Source organism: Camponotus floridanus, unplaced genomic scaffold (assembly GCF_003227725.1).
Source record: "Camponotus floridanus strain SB8 unplaced genomic scaffold, Cflo_v7.5 scaffold74, whole genome shotgun sequence".
NCBI classification, from domain to species: Eukaryota; Metazoa; Arthropoda; class Insecta; order Hymenoptera; family Formicidae; genus Camponotus; species Camponotus floridanus.
Window position 1 is genome coordinate 547141 of NW_020229843.1, and position 21542 is coordinate 568682.

The 21542-nt window shown below is 37.3% G+C and overlaps 1 protein-coding gene across 1 annotated transcript; it reads right to left on the reverse strand.

The window, feature by feature from the left end:
- Nucleotides 1-404: 404 nt before the first annotated feature.
- Nucleotides 405-18613, reverse strand: LOC105256176 (MOXD1 homolog 1). Its single transcript, XM_020029060.2, has 10 exons — nt 17066-18613; nt 5103-5252; nt 4000-4173; nt 3668-3751; nt 3009-3198; nt 2459-2724; nt 1782-2200; nt 1332-1525; nt 1057-1187; nt 405-898 (listed from the first exon to the last, which is right to left on the reverse strand). The coding sequence occupies exons 1-10, from the start codon at nt 18113-18115 to the stop codon at nt 743-745; spliced, it is 2814 nt and encodes a 937-aa protein (XP_019884619.1). The 5' UTR covers nt 18116-18613; the 3' UTR covers nt 405-742.
- Nucleotides 18614-21542: the final 2929 nt, after the last annotated feature.

The following is a 21542-nucleotide window of genomic DNA, read 5'->3' on the forward strand; positions in this document are numbered from 1 at the left end:
CTTTCAATATTCAATTTAACATCTACTTTTAATACTTTAAATATTCAGATCACACCCTATGAAACTATTTAATTTATAATTTTTCCGAAAATTTCTTTTTTAAATTCTTAAATGGAAAACTGTTTTTCGTTTACTATCTATTTAATGTACAAAGTAGGAGCTTTTTTACAACATAATTCTTACATAAATGAAATCTTCCAAAATATATAAACGTAAAAAATAGAAACAGGTTAAAAATAAGAACAAAATTTCTCACTCGGATAGACAACAATATATACATGTTTACAGACACATTTATTTTTATACAAAATTCGTACAAAAAGAGAAGCTTATATATGTCTTATAAATACGTATTATTAATATATATATATATAATCATATTTACATATATATTATATTATATTATATTTCTACACATATATATATAGTTTATAGTGTGTGCTAGATCGACGATAATTTTTAAAAATTCTGTCGTCCCCTTATGAAGAGGAATTGACCAGCGACCTAGTATTTTAGGAACTTGCCGATCAGTTTTGAGTGGTCGGAAACCGTTCAATATACAAGATAAGATCGCTTAAATTAATAAATTAATTGGCCTCCTTTCGTAAATTCGGAAATGTACAGGAAACATTCATGACGTAGAAAGCCGTTCGCATCATATTCGTGCAATCGATATAGTGAGAATGCATTCGTCTTGCAACACTTATCGTTAACTGTGTTTGACTATTTGCTCGCGGATATCTTACAACGTAACGATCGATACGATGATGATAGTGACCAGGTTTATCACGAGGATATGAGAAAAGCTTCCAGAGGAGCCGTTTGTCTTAAATTCGCAAGTCGTGTCGTTCATTTCCGGTAGTGCCGTGTAATTCGGGAAGATCTGAATTTCTGCCGGCTTGAAACAAAAAATTAAAAAATATATATATGATAAAAACAATTATATATAATGTTATAAAAATTATATGAATTTAATAATTTTTTAAATATTTAATTAAAAAATGCAAATATTATTTTAAATTTTACAAATGTTTTAATTGCATTGAGAGGTTTTACCAGTGCCAACTCGTCTTTCCTTGTTCTGCAGAATGTCATGTGTCTGCCATGATAAAGACTCTTTTCTATTGCTCCTGCAAGCAATTCATCTGTCCATGGTAAAGCCAGCATATGTTCAGCCATAGTGCGATCTGGAAATATTAAAGAAAATGTTAAAAAATAAGAATTGAGTTACACAAAATATTTTAATTTGTTTATAAATAATTTATCGATTTCTTATTATTTTTATTATATGTATATTTACTATTATATATTCATTTTTATTATATATTTACTTCGAAATTCTTCGGGGTCCTCGATAATGAGTCGCGCAAAGATATCGTCCTCGCTATCTTCCGTATAATCTTTCATCGCTCTTAACGCGGATTCAGCTTGCTTAACAAGAACCTTGTCGATCTCATCTGTTGGTTTTGTGACCGGATAAGCGGAAAGCTGTTGCAGGTTGGTCGAAGGTAGAGTCAAAACAGTTCTAAAATAAATGCTAGATTTAAGCCAAGATAAGATCAATATAGGTTTCATCAATATAGGTTTTTATAAGAAATATGACTCAATATATTTACTATAAAATCATTATAAATCTATCTTAATTAGTTAATGAAAAAGGAAAAAAATTATATTTTTTAAATAATAATCCTTTCCAATAATTAAGAAAATCCAATAATAATTTATTTCTTGATTTATTAAATCATGATGTGATTAACAATATTCTGTGCGAGATAACTCACCCATTCATCAAGAATAGCTTTTCCAAGTAATCCATCGTTATCCCTTTGAAGCTATGCACGCCGAGGGTCTTGAAAAGATCCTTGACGGGTGTCACGCTGTAGCAACCGGCGAGCTGTGTCCTGGGATAATGTACAATGAACGCCAGGCACATCTCTTGGGTAGCTGCGTACCCGCCTAAGGTCGGTTTTGATCTGTTCAAAGTGCCATAAACGCATTCCGCGACGAGTTCATCCCCAGGTAACACTTTCACTTCCTTCTCTAACGTATGAGACTGCTGGTAGTCAAAATCAAAATGATTGTCCTGGACTATCCTCGGCAATTCTTTACCTCGTCGAATGTGCTTTAAGCTGAGACGACGTCCGGCTAAATGTGAATGCAGAACAACCGATACGATATTGATACCATCTTCGGGAAACATCTGTGGAAGAAAATTTACAATCAATTCTTTTAGTTTCATATATTCTTCATTTAATTATTTTATGCATCTTGTAATTTTGAACATGAATATTTATTGCGATAAAAAGAAGCATAAAATATAACAATTAAAAACAATATCAGAATTATAATAATGTTTGCCAAAAAAATAGAAAAACTATTTTCATTTTTAAAATATTTTTTTGTATGTAAGTACACACATGAAGCATTGTTTTCAACTCAATTTCAATTTTTTCGTTACCGTTTTGGTGCAATGTGGAGTGCAGTATCCCGCGGTGGCGTATTCTTTTTGCTTCGGAGGCACTACATGAAGAGGGCTGACTGCCACGCCGGTTACGAGGATGCTCGCCTCCTGAGGACGAAGTTTCGGAGTCAAGTAGATTCTTATGCCGCTGCTGTCGATCACTCTCTTCATACTTGGATTATTATAGTGGACTTCTAGCATATAATACGAGCTCTCGCCGTGTTCCGCTACAGGTATGCCGACGTGTTCCGGCAGCCATTCCCCTGCAAGACATCGCGCGATGATGTTACTTTAATTAAACTATTTTTGTATATGAAAAAAATTAAATTATGTAGTTTAATTTTTAATCGTCTGAAAGTTTTCTCTTTCGATTTCTCTTTAATCTCTACTCTTGATTGCGTGATAGATGATAGTTTCGCCGACATTCTAAACGTATTTTAGCATTTTGCAGGAAATTTCGTTGCAGCAAATTATCTTGCCGAGGGGGACAGCAACTCGATCGTAGCTTCAATATGTATTCTTTGTTTTCACTTTGTAAATAATTCACCTTTACTGCCACGAGCCCAAGCGAGGATAGGCTGCAGACACGAATCCCATGCTCGCGGCATTGTCGGGCTGTAACATTTGGCACCCGCGATCCTGGCGTGTTCGCCAAGGATCGGCGACGTCGATGTGCACTCGTACAGGATAACGTGATGGACTAGATCCTCGTTGGCCTTTTCCACGAGCGGTGTGTACTGAAATTATAATAGATAACATATGAATGTGAGGCATTCAATATTCACTGGCCTCGTGTCATTGCAATTTTTGAAATTTGCACGAAGGAAATTTTGATTTTCTCCGGTTTGAAAAAATGATGTTTTAGCTTCTTTGAAGAGCTTCATCAATATCTCAAAGGTCGATTCAACGAGAGATTCATGACGGGAGCCTGGGAACAATCACGAGCCTCTCTCCCGCGAGATCGCATTGACAGTCGGCCAACGTTTCGGTACATGCAGTGACATCATTCCGGATCTCTTCTTTATTCTAATGACGCGCGCATCCACGTCGCGCGACGTCCGGCATGAATGACCGTGATTCGTGAAGCACATACGAATCAGGCCCAACCTTTGCATTCCATCGCAGCACCGAGACTTATTCTCGAGAGGTTCGCGTCTACTTGAGAAACCTGTTAACGAGAATTTGCATCGCCGTGTATTTACTTACCCCTATCATGTGGTGTTTCTCTTTCAGCGAGGAGGTCTTGAAGATCTTGCACCAGTAAACGGTGTCCGTGTCCTCCACCTCAAACTGCCAAAATGACGATGGTATTAAGTCGCAATTCCTTAATACAAGCGCGAAATTAAAAAAGTGACAAAGACGATTTGAATTAAAATGAAATTCAATCATAAATAATTTATGATTATTTATATTAAAGTGAAATCAGTAAAGTAAAGTAAAAACATAAAGTAAAATCATGAATGTATCTATTTTTATTTTTCTTTGTTTATTATTTATGTACTTGGCACCAATGTCAGAATTGATATTATTCTCTCTACCTGGTTAAGTTTCACGTCCCAGTGTCGTACATCCTGAAATTCTCGCGGTGGCGAATGTGCCGCAGCTGTCTTCAACCTTAGAGCCTTTCCACCTCGTCTATTCTCGTGCCATACCGCCGTGTTTAATTCTGGATCGGTTGGATGTAGAGCCCACAGCACTCTGACAGTGTCCTCCTGAAATCATACAAATGAATTTCGTTTCTTAAAACGGCAAAAATATTCAATTAAAAAGGTTAACGAGTAGAACAATTTGGTATTTTGTAAAATTTTGAAGAAATTTCATTCGATAAATAATATTTCAAATGTCGATTATAGAAGTACAGTATGTAATTAGAAGCGGATACGTTGATCGTCAAAGATTTGTGTCACAGAGTCGGGAGAAGAGGAACAGACGGCATGTTAAATGCCTAAATACCACCGCGGGAATTCGAAACAGCGGGGCCTCGAGGGCTCTTAAAACCTGCGGGGCCTCTGCTTTTCAGGCATAAATCGAAAGAGGGTTCTTCGCGAATTCTACAGAGTCGCGACGGTTGTATAGTAAATCTTCCGGACCGCTCGCTCGCTCTCTCTCACTTTCTTTCTCCGACTTCCTCGGACCCCATTCGAGCCAGTATGAGCGAGATATGTACGCAGCGAAGTTTGCTTTCTTTGTACGTGTTTTAATTATAGAGCAGTGAATTAGAGGTCGAAAAGTAATTTGGCGTTAGTTAGGTGCGATCAATTTCCGGCTCTCGTTGCGATAATGCACGCTTGCGAGTCATTCTGATATCTGAATGACTCCTTTGAATTACGTATAATATTTGAAGCCACCGGAGATTCAGAATTAAGTAAGATTTATTTTAAGTCTAAAATATACCTGTGGGCTTACAATTTTATGAGCTATTCATCATGCAGTAATGTTATGTTTTTTTTAATTCCATTATTTAAAAAGTAATATATAATACTTTCTTCATTATAAAATCAAATATTGATAGCTCTTTAATTATTTAAAATATATTATTTTTTAATATAGAGAAAAATACAATAAAGGAACGAAAAATTATTCAGACTTAATTTCAACAGGACTGCTCATATAATCATCTTTTTTAATTAGTGTTTGTTACCGTAAGATGATGATCTTGAGGATCACATGTCTGCCACTTCCTAGCAAATATCACCATGGTGTGGCTGTCGTTTTGCGAGCCACCGAGTACTCGGACGTCCTGTGATATGTCGACAACTGGTGCAGCCTTCATCTCAATACCGTGCGAATCCTGGAACACGAAGAAGGAAAAAGAAAACGTTAGAATCAGCGTCAAGAAGTTCAACGTACCCGTTGAAACAAGGCCCCGCGGGCTCCGAAACTCGCTTCTTGTAGTTTGAACGAGAGATCGAGAGCTTTATTAGGTCAGGTGAGTGCCAGGTGTTCGCATTTGTGGCGAACTGGGACTCTGGCGAAGGGGTCCTCCTGTCCGACGCAATTTATTTCTCCAAACTTACCTACTTTCTCTTTTACTTTGCTTAAGCGAAGTACGGTGAATGTGTCATTTTTTATATGTTATACCTCGATTTTTTTTTCATTCACGCGTTAATGTCGGCCAACTTAAATAACGTATATATTAGTCGTCACAAAGCTGATACCGTTTAAATAAAATTATTTACATCATGATTACATAGAATTTACGTATGAGTTATTTAATTATTTTAGAATTGATATTAATGAAAATATTGAATTAAAAAATATGTGGAATTAAAAATTATAAATTAGTAAGAAATATTAATTTCAAAAAGTTACAAATTTAATAAAAAAACTTATTATCCTATCAAAAATTAAAGTTTGCAACAAAAAAACAATTTTTCATTGAATTTTTTTCTATCAATAGATTGGTTTTTTCAAAATTTATCAAGAACTTTGCTATATGAAATTATGTAATAAATCTAATATACACATTGTGTAATATACATATATGGTTTTACAAAAAAATACCCAGAATATCGGACCTCGATATTTTAGTGCCCATCGATAAGGCATTACTTTGGAAAGAAAAGAAAGGAGCAGTTTCCCAGCTGCGTTATGGTAGCGCACGCGAGTATAAGGGAGGCCGCAGGCGTTTAGGTCCGTTGGGCCGGTTACGGTGGGGTGCACCCTGACGTTTGTACACGAGACGAGAGACGAGAGGCGAAATCCCGAAGGGAAGTCTCCTTCCTGCTCGTAATGAATCCAAATAATTGCCGTAGCGTCGTCATGCCCGGTGGAGTACTACGTTCCTCGTAACGAGCATGTGTAAAAAGGAAATAGTAATAGATGTATCTCGCGAAACGTTGCGAGGAATCGATAGAAATATGAATAAGAAGAGATTCAAAAGGGAAAAAAGCAGGAAATTAATGTTAACATTTTAATTATTTACTAATAATGTTCATCTATTTTAAATATATGAAGGATGCGTACGTAAAAGGGTAGACATTATAATATAAAATAAATATTAATATAAAATAGAAAAATATTATATATTATATATCCCCGACAACAATAAAGATCACTCTTTTATTTTACTTTAAACTTTTCACAATTATTGATTCTATAATAAAATAAATAAATTAAAAATTAAAATAAATGTTCGATTTTCGGTCTTTAAGTAAAGATAAATGGGTTTTAATTACAATCGGTTTTTTTTAGCGGGGAACAATCTGACTGGTCAGGAATATCATAATAATACTCGTGCATATATCTATCCGGAAGGCTGTAAAAATCTTCCTCTTTTTTATCTCGATCACAGCTGTAGAGTCGCATCACAATTTCGTGGGGTTCAAGTGCGTTCTCACGAAGTTCGTGACGATTTTCTCATGGCATCCGGATATTCTCATCGCCATCAGACTAATTAGTACTGCCCTGCCGTTGTTCGTTGATTAAAAGGTCTGCGATCCGAAAAGAAGACTGTTTTTTAATTAATTCATTCGATCGTTATCCAAAAATTGATATTTCACAACTGAATCTATTCTATAACGTGTGAGACTCTCACGCTAATTTTCAATGATAATAGAATCGCGATTTTTTTAACATTTGCATTTCTCGACAGTTCCTTCTGTAACTTCATAGCGAATAAAATATTTCGAAATGTAAGATCGAACCATAAAGGCTATAACATGCATGTTATCGACATTAATTTATCGGGAATAAAACAACATGATGGTTCGCGCGCATCTGAAAACCAGTTAGGTATCTCGAAAAATGTGAAAAGTTCAAAAGGAAAAAGAAAAGAAAACCTCGATTCCCACAGTAGATTATCCTGTTTACGACAAGACGAAAAATGCCGCAAAGTAGTTCGTTAAACGAAAATATTATGCAAACGACCTGTCGAAGTGCAAGCCGGCTCGACTCTCGCCGGTAGACATTGATTTTCTGCGATTGTGAGTCACGACGCTGACAACTCATGTCTCGTGTTCCCGATTTAAAAACGAGTTCTTTGGCAGCGCAGGATAACGATTACGTCGTCCACGATGTCATTATCCTCGCACGAAGAGCTACTATTCAATGCTCGTTAATCCCGCCTAGATATAGTCGAATCAACGATTTTATCGATGCGACGAGAAGAAAGACGAAGGTTGCAATTTAGATCATCAGGATTCAGCAAAGAATCGAGAGGACTATCGAGGGGCATCTTCGATCCACTCGCACGCTTATGGGACGCGGAAAATTAATTCGACGGATGTGACGTCACGGACCGGCACGATTGCGCTTCCTGCGAGAGTCTCCCGAGAGGCTTCTCTACTCGCGTCACACGCGAGTTCTATTCGCGAGACATTCCCAAGATACAGGTAAGGATACGAATCCTTGAGCGGATTCTCCTCTGCGAGACATTCTTTCTCATCGCATATTTAATCAACTTTTTATTTATCTATCGCAATGTGAGATTCATAAAATATCGCATGAGAGAAGAAATAAAAAAATTCATCTTTTCACAAGGGATTATGATCGCTTTAAAAATCTCTAAATTGGAAAGAGATAACGCATCACTGCACATCAAGTTATTTATATCGGGATTAAGATCGTCAGTCGAAGATTCTTCTCGGATGACGCTTCGACGAAATAAAAATAGGATGTCAGGGGATATCATTTTCCCGCGGTTTTGCTTCGCACACAATGCGTCTCGTATAAATGTCGATCGACGGCTTTCTACGCAGGAGACGCGAGATCCCGAAATCCCGATCGTAAATATGCCGTAGAATGTTTTTCCATGGGATGGATCGTAGCGTTCGCAAAAAAGGAAACGCCGCCGTGTGTTGTCGCTTTGTGCCCCGAAAACGGTTCCCATGGATCCCATGATCTTGAAGAAAAAGGAAGGAATGTCTTCGAAGAGGCGCCACTAGGAGAGAATGTTCGCCAGGTGTTTTGGTGGTAGCCTCTTCTTCATTTTTTCTCCCTCTCTCTTTTTCTCTCTTTCTCTCCTGCACTTTGAAGTATACGTGCATTTGGGTCGCCCTCCCCTCGTTCCTCTCCTTTCCTTCTATCGCTGTCCTTTTTAGCTTACTTTTTCCATGTCTTGCTCTTCCTTGCACCTTTCTCCTTCTCTCTTTCTCTTTCTTTCTCTTTCATTCTCACTAGTGAAACCAACCGCACTTTCCGTTCTTCTTTCCTTTTCTCTCTTTTTTACGTGCATTTGGAACCTTCTTCCCTCCTTCTCGCTCGAATCTCCTTTTTACCACCTGGCAGAACAGCAGCTGGTAGCAGTTTGTTCCCCGAAGAGAAGGGATAAAGAACTTTTCTGTCCTTCGGAAACTACAGAACCGACGTGACGATCGGCGACAAAATTTGCGTAAATTGCTTGCAGATTTGTAACTCACAGATGCGACTTGTATAATTTAGTTGCATCATCATAAAGATGAAAAATCAATCGGACAAATCTGTATAACTCGTGAAATATCAGAATGTATAATTTAATTATATCGTGAAAAAATTAATTTAATCAAAATAATGACAGTATATGACTTTTTATACTTTAATATATTTAATAAAATAATATTTAATAATAGTATATTTATAATAATATTATATATAACATACTTAACAATTTAACTTTTTTTAATGTTTATGAGTGAAACTAAATGAACATAAAAAAAAATCTATAATAATATTAAAGTATTGAAATAAAATAACGTCATATATTACAGCATCTGCATTTAAAGATGATTATTATATATTTATGATAGAGCAAACAAGAGAGAGAGAATCTTGCAGTTTTCCCTCTCTTTCATTTCTGAATTGATTTACTTTATTCTATTTTCAAGGGAATTATGATTGTGTCGAACTTTTAATCGCGATTCCGGCCCCGGTTCTCACGTGTCGCGGTCTCGGCATCGAAGAAGCGCGTACGCGGTTAAGCGCAATTACGCGCGGCGAGTCGTTAAGGCTCATCGTGGCCGGTTTTACGAGCAGTTACGTGGAATAATAATCAACGAATTAAAATGCGGTTGGAAATCCCTCTCGCTCCCTCACTCGTCGGGGAGGCGTCTGACCAGCCGCCACTCGGGGGTGCGCGCGTCCCCCGCAATTTGTTCGGCGGACCGCTTAACGATTCTCGCGGTTACTACTTTAATCGCACGTGGAATTTCTGCTCTCACCGGTTGCACCGATCGACTTAAAGACGCACTAAGAGATTCTCCGGCTTGATATGGCGAATAAAGTTTGCAGTTGCGTTTCGAAGTCGTTTTTACGAGGAAGAATTGCATATTTCTTTCAAAAAAATTCAATCAGTTACAGATATTAATCCGATAATTAAACTTCTTGAGAAATTTGATGATATGCTATTAAATAACATATAATATGTCAGTTATGTTTTTGCGTAAATCAAGGCTTAATTTTCCAGACAACATGTTTTAAATATCAAAAGACTTTATAAGTTATGCGTCTTCAACATTTTTAAATAATCGTAAAACTAGACAAAGTCTTTCGTTGGAATATGAGAGTGCTTCTGCGAACCAGTTTCGCGATGGTTCGACCACTAACAGCGCTAATTCGCTCTCTTTTTTGAGCGTTGTTTTCCTGGAGGCGAGGCGGGGTCCAAAAAAGGGGGTCCGTAACTCCCATCGTGCCGCTACATATTACCGGTAACTATACCGGTAACACTGGTATAACAAAAAAATTCAACAGTAAGCAAAGAGAAATATAGGAGAAACGTTTTCGTGCTTATTTAGGACGTTAACTCCAAAAGTTATCCTGATATCAGACTGTCTTCTCGATTTTTGCGAATTGTGGCAGAAATAGAGGAGAACTTCCACTTATTTTTTTATCAGTTTTCATCAATTGGATATATTCAAAAATCTTAGGAAAATCTTAGGATTATTTAAGAATTATTGTTCTAATGAAAGAGTTTTAATTCAAAGAAATTACATCGACGAGTCTATATCGATCTTTGAGATTGATCGATGAAAAGAGATTACGAGGTACTTGAAATTAATATGGCTCGTGTGATCAATGCATACATAACTTTTTTTATTTCTAATTGTAAGAGAAAAGCTGGTCTTATTTTGATATGAATAAAAAAGTGATTTTTTTATTATAAAATTTACAAATCTATTCAGTCAAATATGAATAATAATTATTTTTCCAAATTTTTACTTTTACAATATTAAATCTCTGTGCTTCTACTTTGTAATATGGAGGAGTTTCGCAGCAGACATTACTTGCAGACCGGTTTAAGTATAGCCTTGCCTACTAGAAGATAACTTCTAAATTGAAAAATTTAACTAGTTTGCCAGTTGAAGGTATCAGTCAGCGTGAGAACTTGGACACTTTTTATAACCCGGAAAACATGAAATAGCTCGCAATGTTTAAATGCCACTACTGGTATTAATTACAAATTTTTTAATTAATAATTATTTTTAATTAATAATATCACTGTGGTGGATTCTTCCAAGTCTGTCCACGGCAGGTTGTTACGGACAACATTGTAAAATTATCGGTTTCTCACCCGAAGAGCGGAGTCTCGGATTACGAGAAGAGAGGTCGCGGAGAAGATCGCAGTAAGAAACGTACGACGATTCAGGTACGTGGCTCGGAAGGGTGGTTCACCGAGACTGAACGAATGGCACGGTACAGACGATATTTTATTTGACCAGGATGAACCGGTTCCGCGACGCGAGAATCGTAAATCATACGGCTGGGTTATGTCAAGAATTCTGGAATACTAATAAGCGTCTCGTTCTTCGTTTATCAATAATCCTTCTCGATGTTTCAGGGATATCCGGCTCTCTCGGAGATATCCGATTGATTTTATACCTGATATAATCGATTTCCGTTCTGCCCGTTCCTGTTTCTGTTATACACAGTAAAAAATTTTGTGTTAAATTTAACATATTTCATATGTCCCAATTTATCCACTTTAATTTTAATGTTAAGTTAACAGAAGACAAGTATGTAAATAAATAACACAAGTAATATGTTTAAAAATTAACACAAAAGTATAACACTTAAACTTTATCTGGAAATAAAGTTTATGTTAAATTAACATATTTGTAATGTTAAATTTAATTAAAAGAAAATGTTATTCTTACATTTTTATAATAAATAACAGAAGAGATATGTCGATCTAACATATGGAAACTGTTATAGAGAGAAAAATAACTTATGTGTTCATTTTTAACATATAATATATTTCATAAAAAATTCGTGCATTTACATATTAATTGTGTTGTTTTAACTCTTAGAAACGGTGAATATTAATTCAACGCAGAAATGTCAAAATAACGCGATAATATGTTACATTAACATAAGAGTATGTTAAAAAAATTTAACACAAAAAATTTTACACGAGAAAATTTTAACAGAAATACAAAATGTTTTTTACCGTGTACTTGAAATAAGAAGGTGCAAGAAAAATCGCATATTTCTTTAAAAAATCTAATCGAACATATATTTTTCAAGAATGCGTCAATTCTGGACAATTCTTTTTTAAGAGATTCTCGAGTATTATACAAAAATATTATATAAATATTATATTACCAAAAAAAGAAATTTTCTGACAAAAAAGGAAGAACGTTTTGTATTAAATTCGAAGAAGCTCTGACTGAAATACACGCCACCAAGTATGAGGTTAATCTTAATCCGTGAAATATTCTTCTTCGGTCGAAAGGGAATTTCCTTTCGTCTCCTTTTCGTCGCCGCAAAGAACCACGGATGTAATGCGTGAAACGAGATAAAGCGGCGGAACCGACCGGACGACTTCTATGACACCAAGAAGAACAAGAAGAAGAAGAAGAAGAAGCGAGGCAAGAGAGCAATGATTAGCGCGAAGACGGATCAGATAGACAAATTCTCTGGCGAATTCCTGTTCTCTTCTTTGCACGGGACATAATACACGATGCTAGGCATAAACAGGTCTCGTTGTTGATGCCTAAGCCATATGGCAGCGCAATAGCACCGTAAAGTCGAGCAGCTGTGCCTAACCCACCTTCGGGGCATTTGAAGATATATAAATTACCGTCTCTCTTTCTACTTATCACACCTCCACCTTCTTTCACATATGCACCTTTGCCGCTAATCGTGCTTAATACACGCTACCGGTGTAACGAATCTTCATTGCACCTCAAGGCGAGCTATCTGTGATTGTTTCTATTACAGATAAAATAACTTTTGAATTTTCGTTTTTCTTGTATCTTTCACTTTATGTTGCTTTTTAAGGTGCATTAATAATTTATAGATTATTTATAGATTATTTCTAGATTAATAATTTAGATTATTGATAATTTATTATATATAATATTGATAATTAATACTCAATTACGATATCGCGAGAAGTATCTTTTTTATCACATTAGCCGCATTAATTTTGTATTTTTTGATTTAAGAATTTTTAAACGGTGCGATAATCATTAATCACCGCTAATCCGGCTATCATCCAAGACACGTTAAGGATTTTATTTTTGCGTTTCTTCGGCATGTACGCTGCGCTTTGTGAGAAGATAGCGGCCGAGTATCTCGCGCGGGAGGGGTCGACGCGAAGTGGGATTGGAAAAGAACGAAAACGTGTTGGCCGGTGGTAGAAAACGAACAAGAGGGATCGTCCGGGATAATGAGAAAAAAATCGCAGCGAAATCTGGTAGGAGAAGGTGGCGTGGAGGAAGAGGAGGAGGCCCGTCCATGCACCGTTGCGCTCGACTGTCCGTACGTCCGCCCGTCTGTCCGTACGTCCTGGACAGAGACCCGTCGGCCCTTGGGACCAGAGGATGGACGGATCGCAGATTACGTGCATTTCAGATTCGCTCGCGCAGCGACTCGTATTTCCCGGCGCGGTAATAAATTACGATCGTAATCGTCGTGTACGCGTGCACGCATTGTCGGTCACGCTGGACGACGCTGGTCGCCTTTAAACTCTTCTACCGGTTGGCTGCCGATGAGACTCATTCACGGGCTTCCCTGTTCGCCGGCCAAACTCTCGTCGTGAATTAATAGCGATTGATTAATTAATTATCCGACGCTAAAATTGAAGGTTCAATGATGCAGTTTATTTTCTAATTTAATTCGATTTATAATTCAATCTTTAATTCGATGCATATTTTATTCGCATTCTCTCTAATGAAACTTATGAAGAGATTCCAGTACGTCGGGCGATCTTCGGGGTTTTCAGCTTTTTTCCGAGATTTTTATCGAGATATACACACGTATCGCCGTTTCGTTTCACCAAACCTGAGACTACCTTTTCGTCCTTCTCAGCAGTGATGCTCAAAGATTCGCGCACGGCCCCCCCGCCGATGATGTCTGGAGGCCTTGACTGGGCCCCTAACTCCGAGCATACCCGGCGGGCCCTTCCTTCGTCCTCTCGCCGCCAATCTCCGCACACGATCACACTCAATGAACTACACAAATTCACATACGCAACCCTTATATCCACATCACATGTATCCTTCGCTGCCGGCGCCTTCAACCTCCGGGGCGTCTGAATTCAAATTCAAGTCTATCACATGTCCGTACAACAGGTACAGGCGTACAGATGATATTTGTCAAACGTGAATTTCTTTATGAAACATCATGCGCATATATATGTGCACGTGGGATACCGTCAACGATAACAAATTGTCGCCTCAACGGGGGGGATCCTGCGCGTCGATTATGACGCTCGCGATTAAAAACACTTTGTTTCTTGTAAAAAAGAAGTTGATTTGCATAACGCTATCTTTTAAATTATAAAATATTTAAAAATCATATATAAATTGCATCGATTAGTTATAGATATTTTCTTGAAAATGTATTTTTTCCAAAAAAAGATATCTATCTTCTCTCTTTATCAATTATCAAATTTGCTATGAACAAGGGAAAGCTCGATTATAATCATTTTCTACGTTTCTATTAATTACGCAACAACGCGAATTACTCTTGATAAGGTACCTATAAGTCCGGTCCCGGTCCATTTCGTCGCAGATTTACAATTCATCAAGGTAAAAAGGGCACGAGGGTAGATCTATCACGTACGCGCCGAAGAAACGCGCGGCGAGAGGCCGACGTAAATTTATCACAACGTTATCTCGTCCGTTGTGGAACCACGTTCGTTAATTTTATCCCAGCCTTTCTTGGATCCATGCCTCCCCTCCATCCTTTCCTTCGCCATCCCCTGATACTTCTTTGTCTCACCCTCTTTTTTTCCAATTCTCTCGTTGGGATCAGGTAAATCGATTCGACATAGACTCACGAAAATCCAGAGTCGACAGAAATGCGACTTATTCGTTTACACCGAATTTTATTTCGGACAGACTTAGAACTTGCCCGGTATACATCGCGTGACTCTCTCGAAAGCGTGTTTTAATCTTTCCTGAAGAGGCGAAGCGCGAATTAACTCTGAAGGAAAGAAAAATTTTTGCGAAAAGAGCTTTACAATCTGGATAAATACAAGTATCTGGTAAAAATAAAATCAATTCGTCTTACGATAGGAGGAGGACGAAGAAGAAAAAGATGCTATTACGAAGCCGAATAGTACAAGAAAATGCCGAGTAAATTCCACGTTTTCAGCCTCCGTGTTAAACATAGAAGACAAGCCGCGATCTTGGAAGAAATTCCTCGAGCAGCGATATACGGCTGGGCGTCGTCAAGCGTAATGAATATAAATTTAATTAAGATTAGAATTTCGGAGAAGAGCCGGGTTCAGACCGAAGCAGGTTCTATGGATCCGGACCTCCATCGCTAGTCCTCTTCGCCGGTCCTACCTGGTCACCAATTAAAATGTCTCGTGCCACTTTTTTCGAAATTTTAATTGTCACACGCGGTATATTATATTTATTATATTATTCTACGTCATAATAGATAATTATTTGCGGTATTATTTTTGTCGATTAAAATTATTACTTATATTGACGGGTATTTAGTCCTTTCTCGTAACAGATGTACCGTCCTACTCATTTCTCAAAGCTACATGACCATTATACATCTGGACGAAGACGACTTCATCGGACGTCATGATGCCGCGTTAATTAACGTTTCTCATTAATACGATCGGTTGCGTGAGCGGGCTTCGAAAGCGATTTCGTCGTTTGAGAGGAGAGATGCGGCTCAGGACTAGTCGTAATACTCCTTTTGTTATTTCTCCCTCTTCTATCGAAGCCTCGCGCAGATCCTTCAAGCTCGACCTCCCTTTCTGCTCCAACCGCCTTCTTAATCTTCCTTTAATTCCCCGGCTTTCTCGTTTCTTTAGCTTCTTTTTCCATTCTTTCGTTTTCTTCGTTTCGTCTCTTCGTTGTGCTTCTTCTATTCTTCTGCTCCTTCTTCTTCTTCCTCCTTCTCTCCACCTCGTTCTCCTCTCTTTGTTGTCGTCCCCTTTTTGTATACCTATCTCCCTGCTTCGCGGCCTTTCACCGGCTCTCTTCGTCGGAGAGAGATACGCGCCGACAGGTTTCGAACTGTCTCGTATCTCATGGGGAGCTGCTTCGGCGCGAAATCAAGTCGAGGAGTTTGTTTCTTCGTCCTCACTTTTGCGCTCGAACATTTCCGACATTGACGTGTCGTCGTCAAGAGCAATCAAGATTATGTATTGCAATTTCGCTTTTAGTATTCAACTAAAAAACTACTAGTTCTATTTTATATATTAAAGGAAAAATCGCATTATTATAATTTGGATTAAAATATTTTATTCCAATTAATTACATTGAAATTAGGCTTCGAAAAACTTTTATGGAACAATATGATATTTTGCTTTTCTTTTTTTTCTCTCTCGTTTACGTTATTTTTTATAGTAATTCTGACGAACTGTACTTTGATTTAATCATTGAAGTGACTCACAGAGAGCAAAGAAAAAGCGTTGAGAGATTGTCGATTCCACGCGGTCGTATATGTTATGCAATCGATAAGCGACGATAAGAAGAAAACGAGTCCTTCCCACGCGATTGAACGACGAGACGGTGATCCATTAGTCGTTAGTCCATCTAGTTAGATAGCGACCGTTTTATTAATCCTTGTTCGCATTCTCATACCTACACAAATCGCTTTTTGCACGATAACCGTGCTAATTTCACGTCGCAATCGTGTGAAAATAATTTGTCGTGTATGAAGCATTAATAATCACAAAAAAATTGTTTTACAAAACTTTTTATATATTAATTTAGTTTTGTACATAAAACAAAACTTTTTGTGTATTAATTTAATTTTTTATATATATTAATTTAGTAATTAATTTAGTTTTTTTATATATTAATTTAGTAATTTGATTTTTGAATTAATTTCTTATTAAAACAACTATTACTTTAAGAAATCAATTACTTAAAAAGAACAATCGATAATAAATAACATATTTTGATGTGTATATTAATGAATTAAATAAATTAAAATTGAAAATTTTTCTGTTTTTTTTCTACATTTCATTAATTGCAATATAATATCATTGCAACATCATTACAAAAAGTATATGTAAGAAATTATAGCAAGAATGATAATATAGATATACGTTTTTACTTGATCAGCAGGTCGAAATTATGCAGCTTCGATACTTTTTTGTACGATGAGGATCGTCCTTTTCAGACATCAAGATTTATCGATTGTCCGGTTGTCTTCCAATCGATCAACGATCATCGTGACTCCGAAATAAAGTCTAATAGGAGACAGACTTACCAATAGATTGACAACGCCAGTGTGATCGTCTATCCAGGCGAGTAAGATGTCGGCTCCCATCATATGGCTCTTCTCGTTGAAACCAATGCCTACGTAGCCCAAGGTCTTGGCAGTGACCCTGAATATTACTTCCTTGTTGTCCGAGGGATCCCATTCGAGGATCACATCACCGTCCTCGTCGAGCTTCTCGTACCTGATGAACTTTGGCACTCTGTTATTAAATCTTCTTCGATTAACTCCATCTTCTTTCGCACTTCTTTTAAATCTCATCTTCAGCTTGTCTTTTTGGATGTGAGGCTTGCCCGATTTTTCAACAGGAGGAAAATACTTTTTCGGTATCCGATTTTCCCATAATTTCGGCATCCTTTTGAAACTTGAATTATCGATTAACTTTGGATCGATTTGTTCGTTCTCGTTGATGATTTCAAACTGAGAATTCTCTTCATCCCCCATCTCTTTAGAATTCTTCCATTCTTTCACAGACATTTCTTCCAATTCTAGAGGTTGGATGACGAATTTTTCGCCATTGGTCTGATTCTTTAGAACGATTGGAAGTTCGTCCTTTAACTCTTCTTTTTGTTCTTTGATCGCATAATGCGAAATATTCGATTCTATTTCATCTTTAATGATATTAGATGTTGATTTCACAATCTCGATTCTTTTTTTGATCGGTAATTGTGAATTTTTGGTTTCACAAATTATTGTCGTTTCCTCAGGAAACGAATCCTGTTTCGAATCCTGCGCACCTAAGAGCATTTCATATTGATCAGGATCGTGATTTTCCTCTAGTTTATTCGGATGGTTCAAAACGTCGTTTTGATAAGGAATCCATTCCTGATCAACATCCAATAGTTGTTTATCAATCTTGAGGAGTTCTTCATTTTCGGGACTCCTCTTTATCCTTCTGGAAACGGGATACATGGAATGCCGCTTGTTATTGTACAACTTCGTCCTCATAGTCTCGTCCATGTGCTGGACATAGAGATCTAGCAGATCGCACTTGACGATCCAGCATGCGATCAACATCACGATCACCCTGAGTAGAAACATCTTCCGCTTCCTTTTCTGTTTCCTGATTCTTCATACGATCATTTAAACAATTTCTGACGTTTGTATCAATATTACGGCCATTAATTTGTCTTTTCCCTCTCTTTCTCCCAGTTTCTTATATATATCTAATTAAATATATTTATATATACAACCGAAATTCAATTTATCACAATCATCTTTCAGCTGTTACATTCAAATTCAACTGTAATCTCCGTGCAAAAATTCTTAATTATTTATTGCAAGCATTATGCACTCGCAAGCTTCAGGAAAAAAAATAATTTCTTTTTCACGGGAAAGAATTCTTGGATCTTATTTTAGCGGAAAGTTAATTTTGATGCTAATATCTAGAATTTATATCGATTGTATTTGTGCAACAAAAATTAAGATAATTCGAAGTGCATTAAATACTAACTTCTTTCACGGTTTTTCGTTAATTCGATTTCCAACACACCGGATTCGCGAACGATCTTCCATACATGTTGCGCGCACGACAGTTGTACCGGGACTAATTTAAACATGCGGCTGCCGCTGCCCCTGCAGATGCTCGCAGCTGCTTACCTGGCTCCGGTCCCCTTCCTTCAGGGCCCTCCAATACAGGGACGTACTGTGTTCGTAGGTAGCAGTCGCATTAAATCGCACAAACACAATTCTTCTCTATCACGTATCTTACCTTTTCGACGTAGAAAATGAAAGGAAATGGGATCTACGACTCTATGAACAAAATAAAATTTTTCCTAAAAGCAATTTTTTAAGAGCAATTTCTAATTTTAATTATAATTATAATTCTTCTTATTTTAATTATAATTATGATTTCTTGATTTTTTTATAAAAGTGAAGCCGAATATTGTATAATATTGTATAATTTCTTGATTTTTTTATAAAAGTGAAGCCGAATATTGTAAATCATGTTATTTTGTTTTGTTGAACGAATTATTTATTTAAATGCACACATCTCTCTTAAAGAATATCTTGTTTATTATTTGTTCAGTTTGCCGTGGATCAATTTGCGTCTTTTTGTATTCGGCTTGTTACGTGCGGCCTCCGTTACGTTCAACCGCACGTAATGAGCCGACTTGTAATATTCTGCGAAAATAAACCTCCTGCAATATATTGCGAAATCGCAGCGATCGAGATATGTAAAATCTTCCTCTTTCTACGATTTCACGAGCGAGTTCGCACGGATCGTTGGAGCGCGATAATCGCATACATTACGATTATCGCACATACGATTATTCCACCATCGAATGCGGTTCGTTCACGCGTTTACGAGAACGTTTCGTTGAGGGACGAAAGAAGAGGGATCTTGGCGGTGCTTCCTGCGGAAGCGTCCCTCCCTTTTTCTCCCTATTTTTCTTTTTTGTAACCGGAGACTTATGCACACGTCGATGGCAATGTACGGCGATACTGGTGACGATGGTCTTCTCTCTTTCTAGAAAAGAGAATGAGGGGCTGTAAAGCAGATTGCGGCAGATGCGAACCCTTCTGGCACGCGCCCTTCTGTTCCCCAACGATTCTCGCGTCGACCCTCGCCTCTTCCTCAATGAAGTGCTTCGCAAAATTTCGCTTGCTTCGTCGATATCGTATAAAGTTTATTATGAAGTTTATTTTTTTTTATATATATGTATGAAGTTTATTTTTTTATATATACTATAATAAATTAATAAATTATTTAATATTTTTTTGAATTAAGATGATAGATTATTGTTGCGCGAATTATTGTGCGTGAAATAAGTTTCTGAGTGGAAATGTATCGCACATTTATTTATTAATACACGATTTATGCGAATCGATATATTTGATTCATCGATATCGTTGAAGGTGCTATTGATTCGGCGTTTAATCGTGCGAATCCCATCCGTTCGGTGGCGATATATTATTCCGCTTAAGTGTCCGCACGTGTTCAGAAGCCAACTGTATCGAGTTACTTCCTGTAACTGACATTGAAACACTATACTTCACGTATGAGACGAGTTGGGATCCTTATTCTTTACAAACGAAGACAGCGATCGATACGCAACGGAAATGTCTTACGAAATATTTCCTGAAATAATAAAGTCGTATATTAATTATTAAAATAAAACATGATAAACGATCCAGCGCAAATTAAAATATAAGTTTTCGAAAATTTAAAAAATTATTTTGCAATTTGATACCTAAGAAAATAAAATGATAAAAAATATATTTAACATCCATTTCTTATCTTGACGCAAATTTTTGTCGAGATGCAATTTAATTTCATTTTACAATACATCATCGTCATTCGCATCAATTTTTGACGGGGTTGATTTTTCAAATTAGCGTGGTCGGGAGATTCGACGAAGGATCAGGATTTATTTTACGACTTGTCGGGTAACTTTATGACGTAGACATAGCGATACAATTTATAGCCTCATCGACATAAAAAATATCTCCTAAAACAAACCGCTCGACTCCGAATCTCTTCCTATCGATCCTCACAATCTCTCGCAAACTATTCTTATCGCGAAGAAATGCCGCGGAAGATGCACGACGATCGTAGAAATCGTACGTTTGTATTCATCCGGCAAAATTATTCATCCCTTCCACTAATACCGGTTCGTACTAACGAGAAAGAAGAGTCACACGGGAGTATCGACTTCACGCCACGACGCAAATCGCGTCGTCCTGGGAAAAACTGATGAAGCGCCGCGAAGAGCATAAGAAGCGATTCATTCCTATCGACTGCACGTGCACGCGGGGGAATCGATATCGGGACACGCACTCTCGATCGCGTATTCCGCGCGCGTATCTACGCGCATCGATGCCCGAAATAAATCGTCGAGAGACAAGGTCCCGTCCGCGCATATCAAAAAGAAATCCCGGCTATTCTCTCGCACGGGCATCGAAAGAGCGATATTAATCGCCACATCAATTTTTTCCAACAGTACGATATAATTCCGATTATGCTATGTTTATTCACGACAATAAAACTGCGATTGGTGCGTAAGATTTTTTGAGACTGAGAAATTTAATATATCGAAATTATTAGACTTAATTTCCGTGATGCGTGGCTATAAATAATTTTTGTTATTTTATTTAGTTTTCGAGATCTTTAAAAAGTTCGGTGGCAATCTGAGGTGGGAATTAAAACCGTCTGCTCCCAGTTCACCTGTCATGCACGCGCGCTTGTCACTATCTATACACCTGCTACATAATCTTTGCCCCGGCATCTGCCTCTCAAGGTTTTGTATATCCGTTTGGCAGACCCTGTCCAAGTTAACTCCTTCCACATATATGTATATGTAAATATTAGATCGTTGGATCAAAATGTGCACTATGTGCGTGCCACTTAGTCCCTTTTAAAATATAATATAATATGAGAAAAAACGTTAAAACCGATAGAGTTCCATTAAAACACGTAAAATGCTTGTAAGAAATAAAGAGAGAATTATGCTTATATTTAGCAATT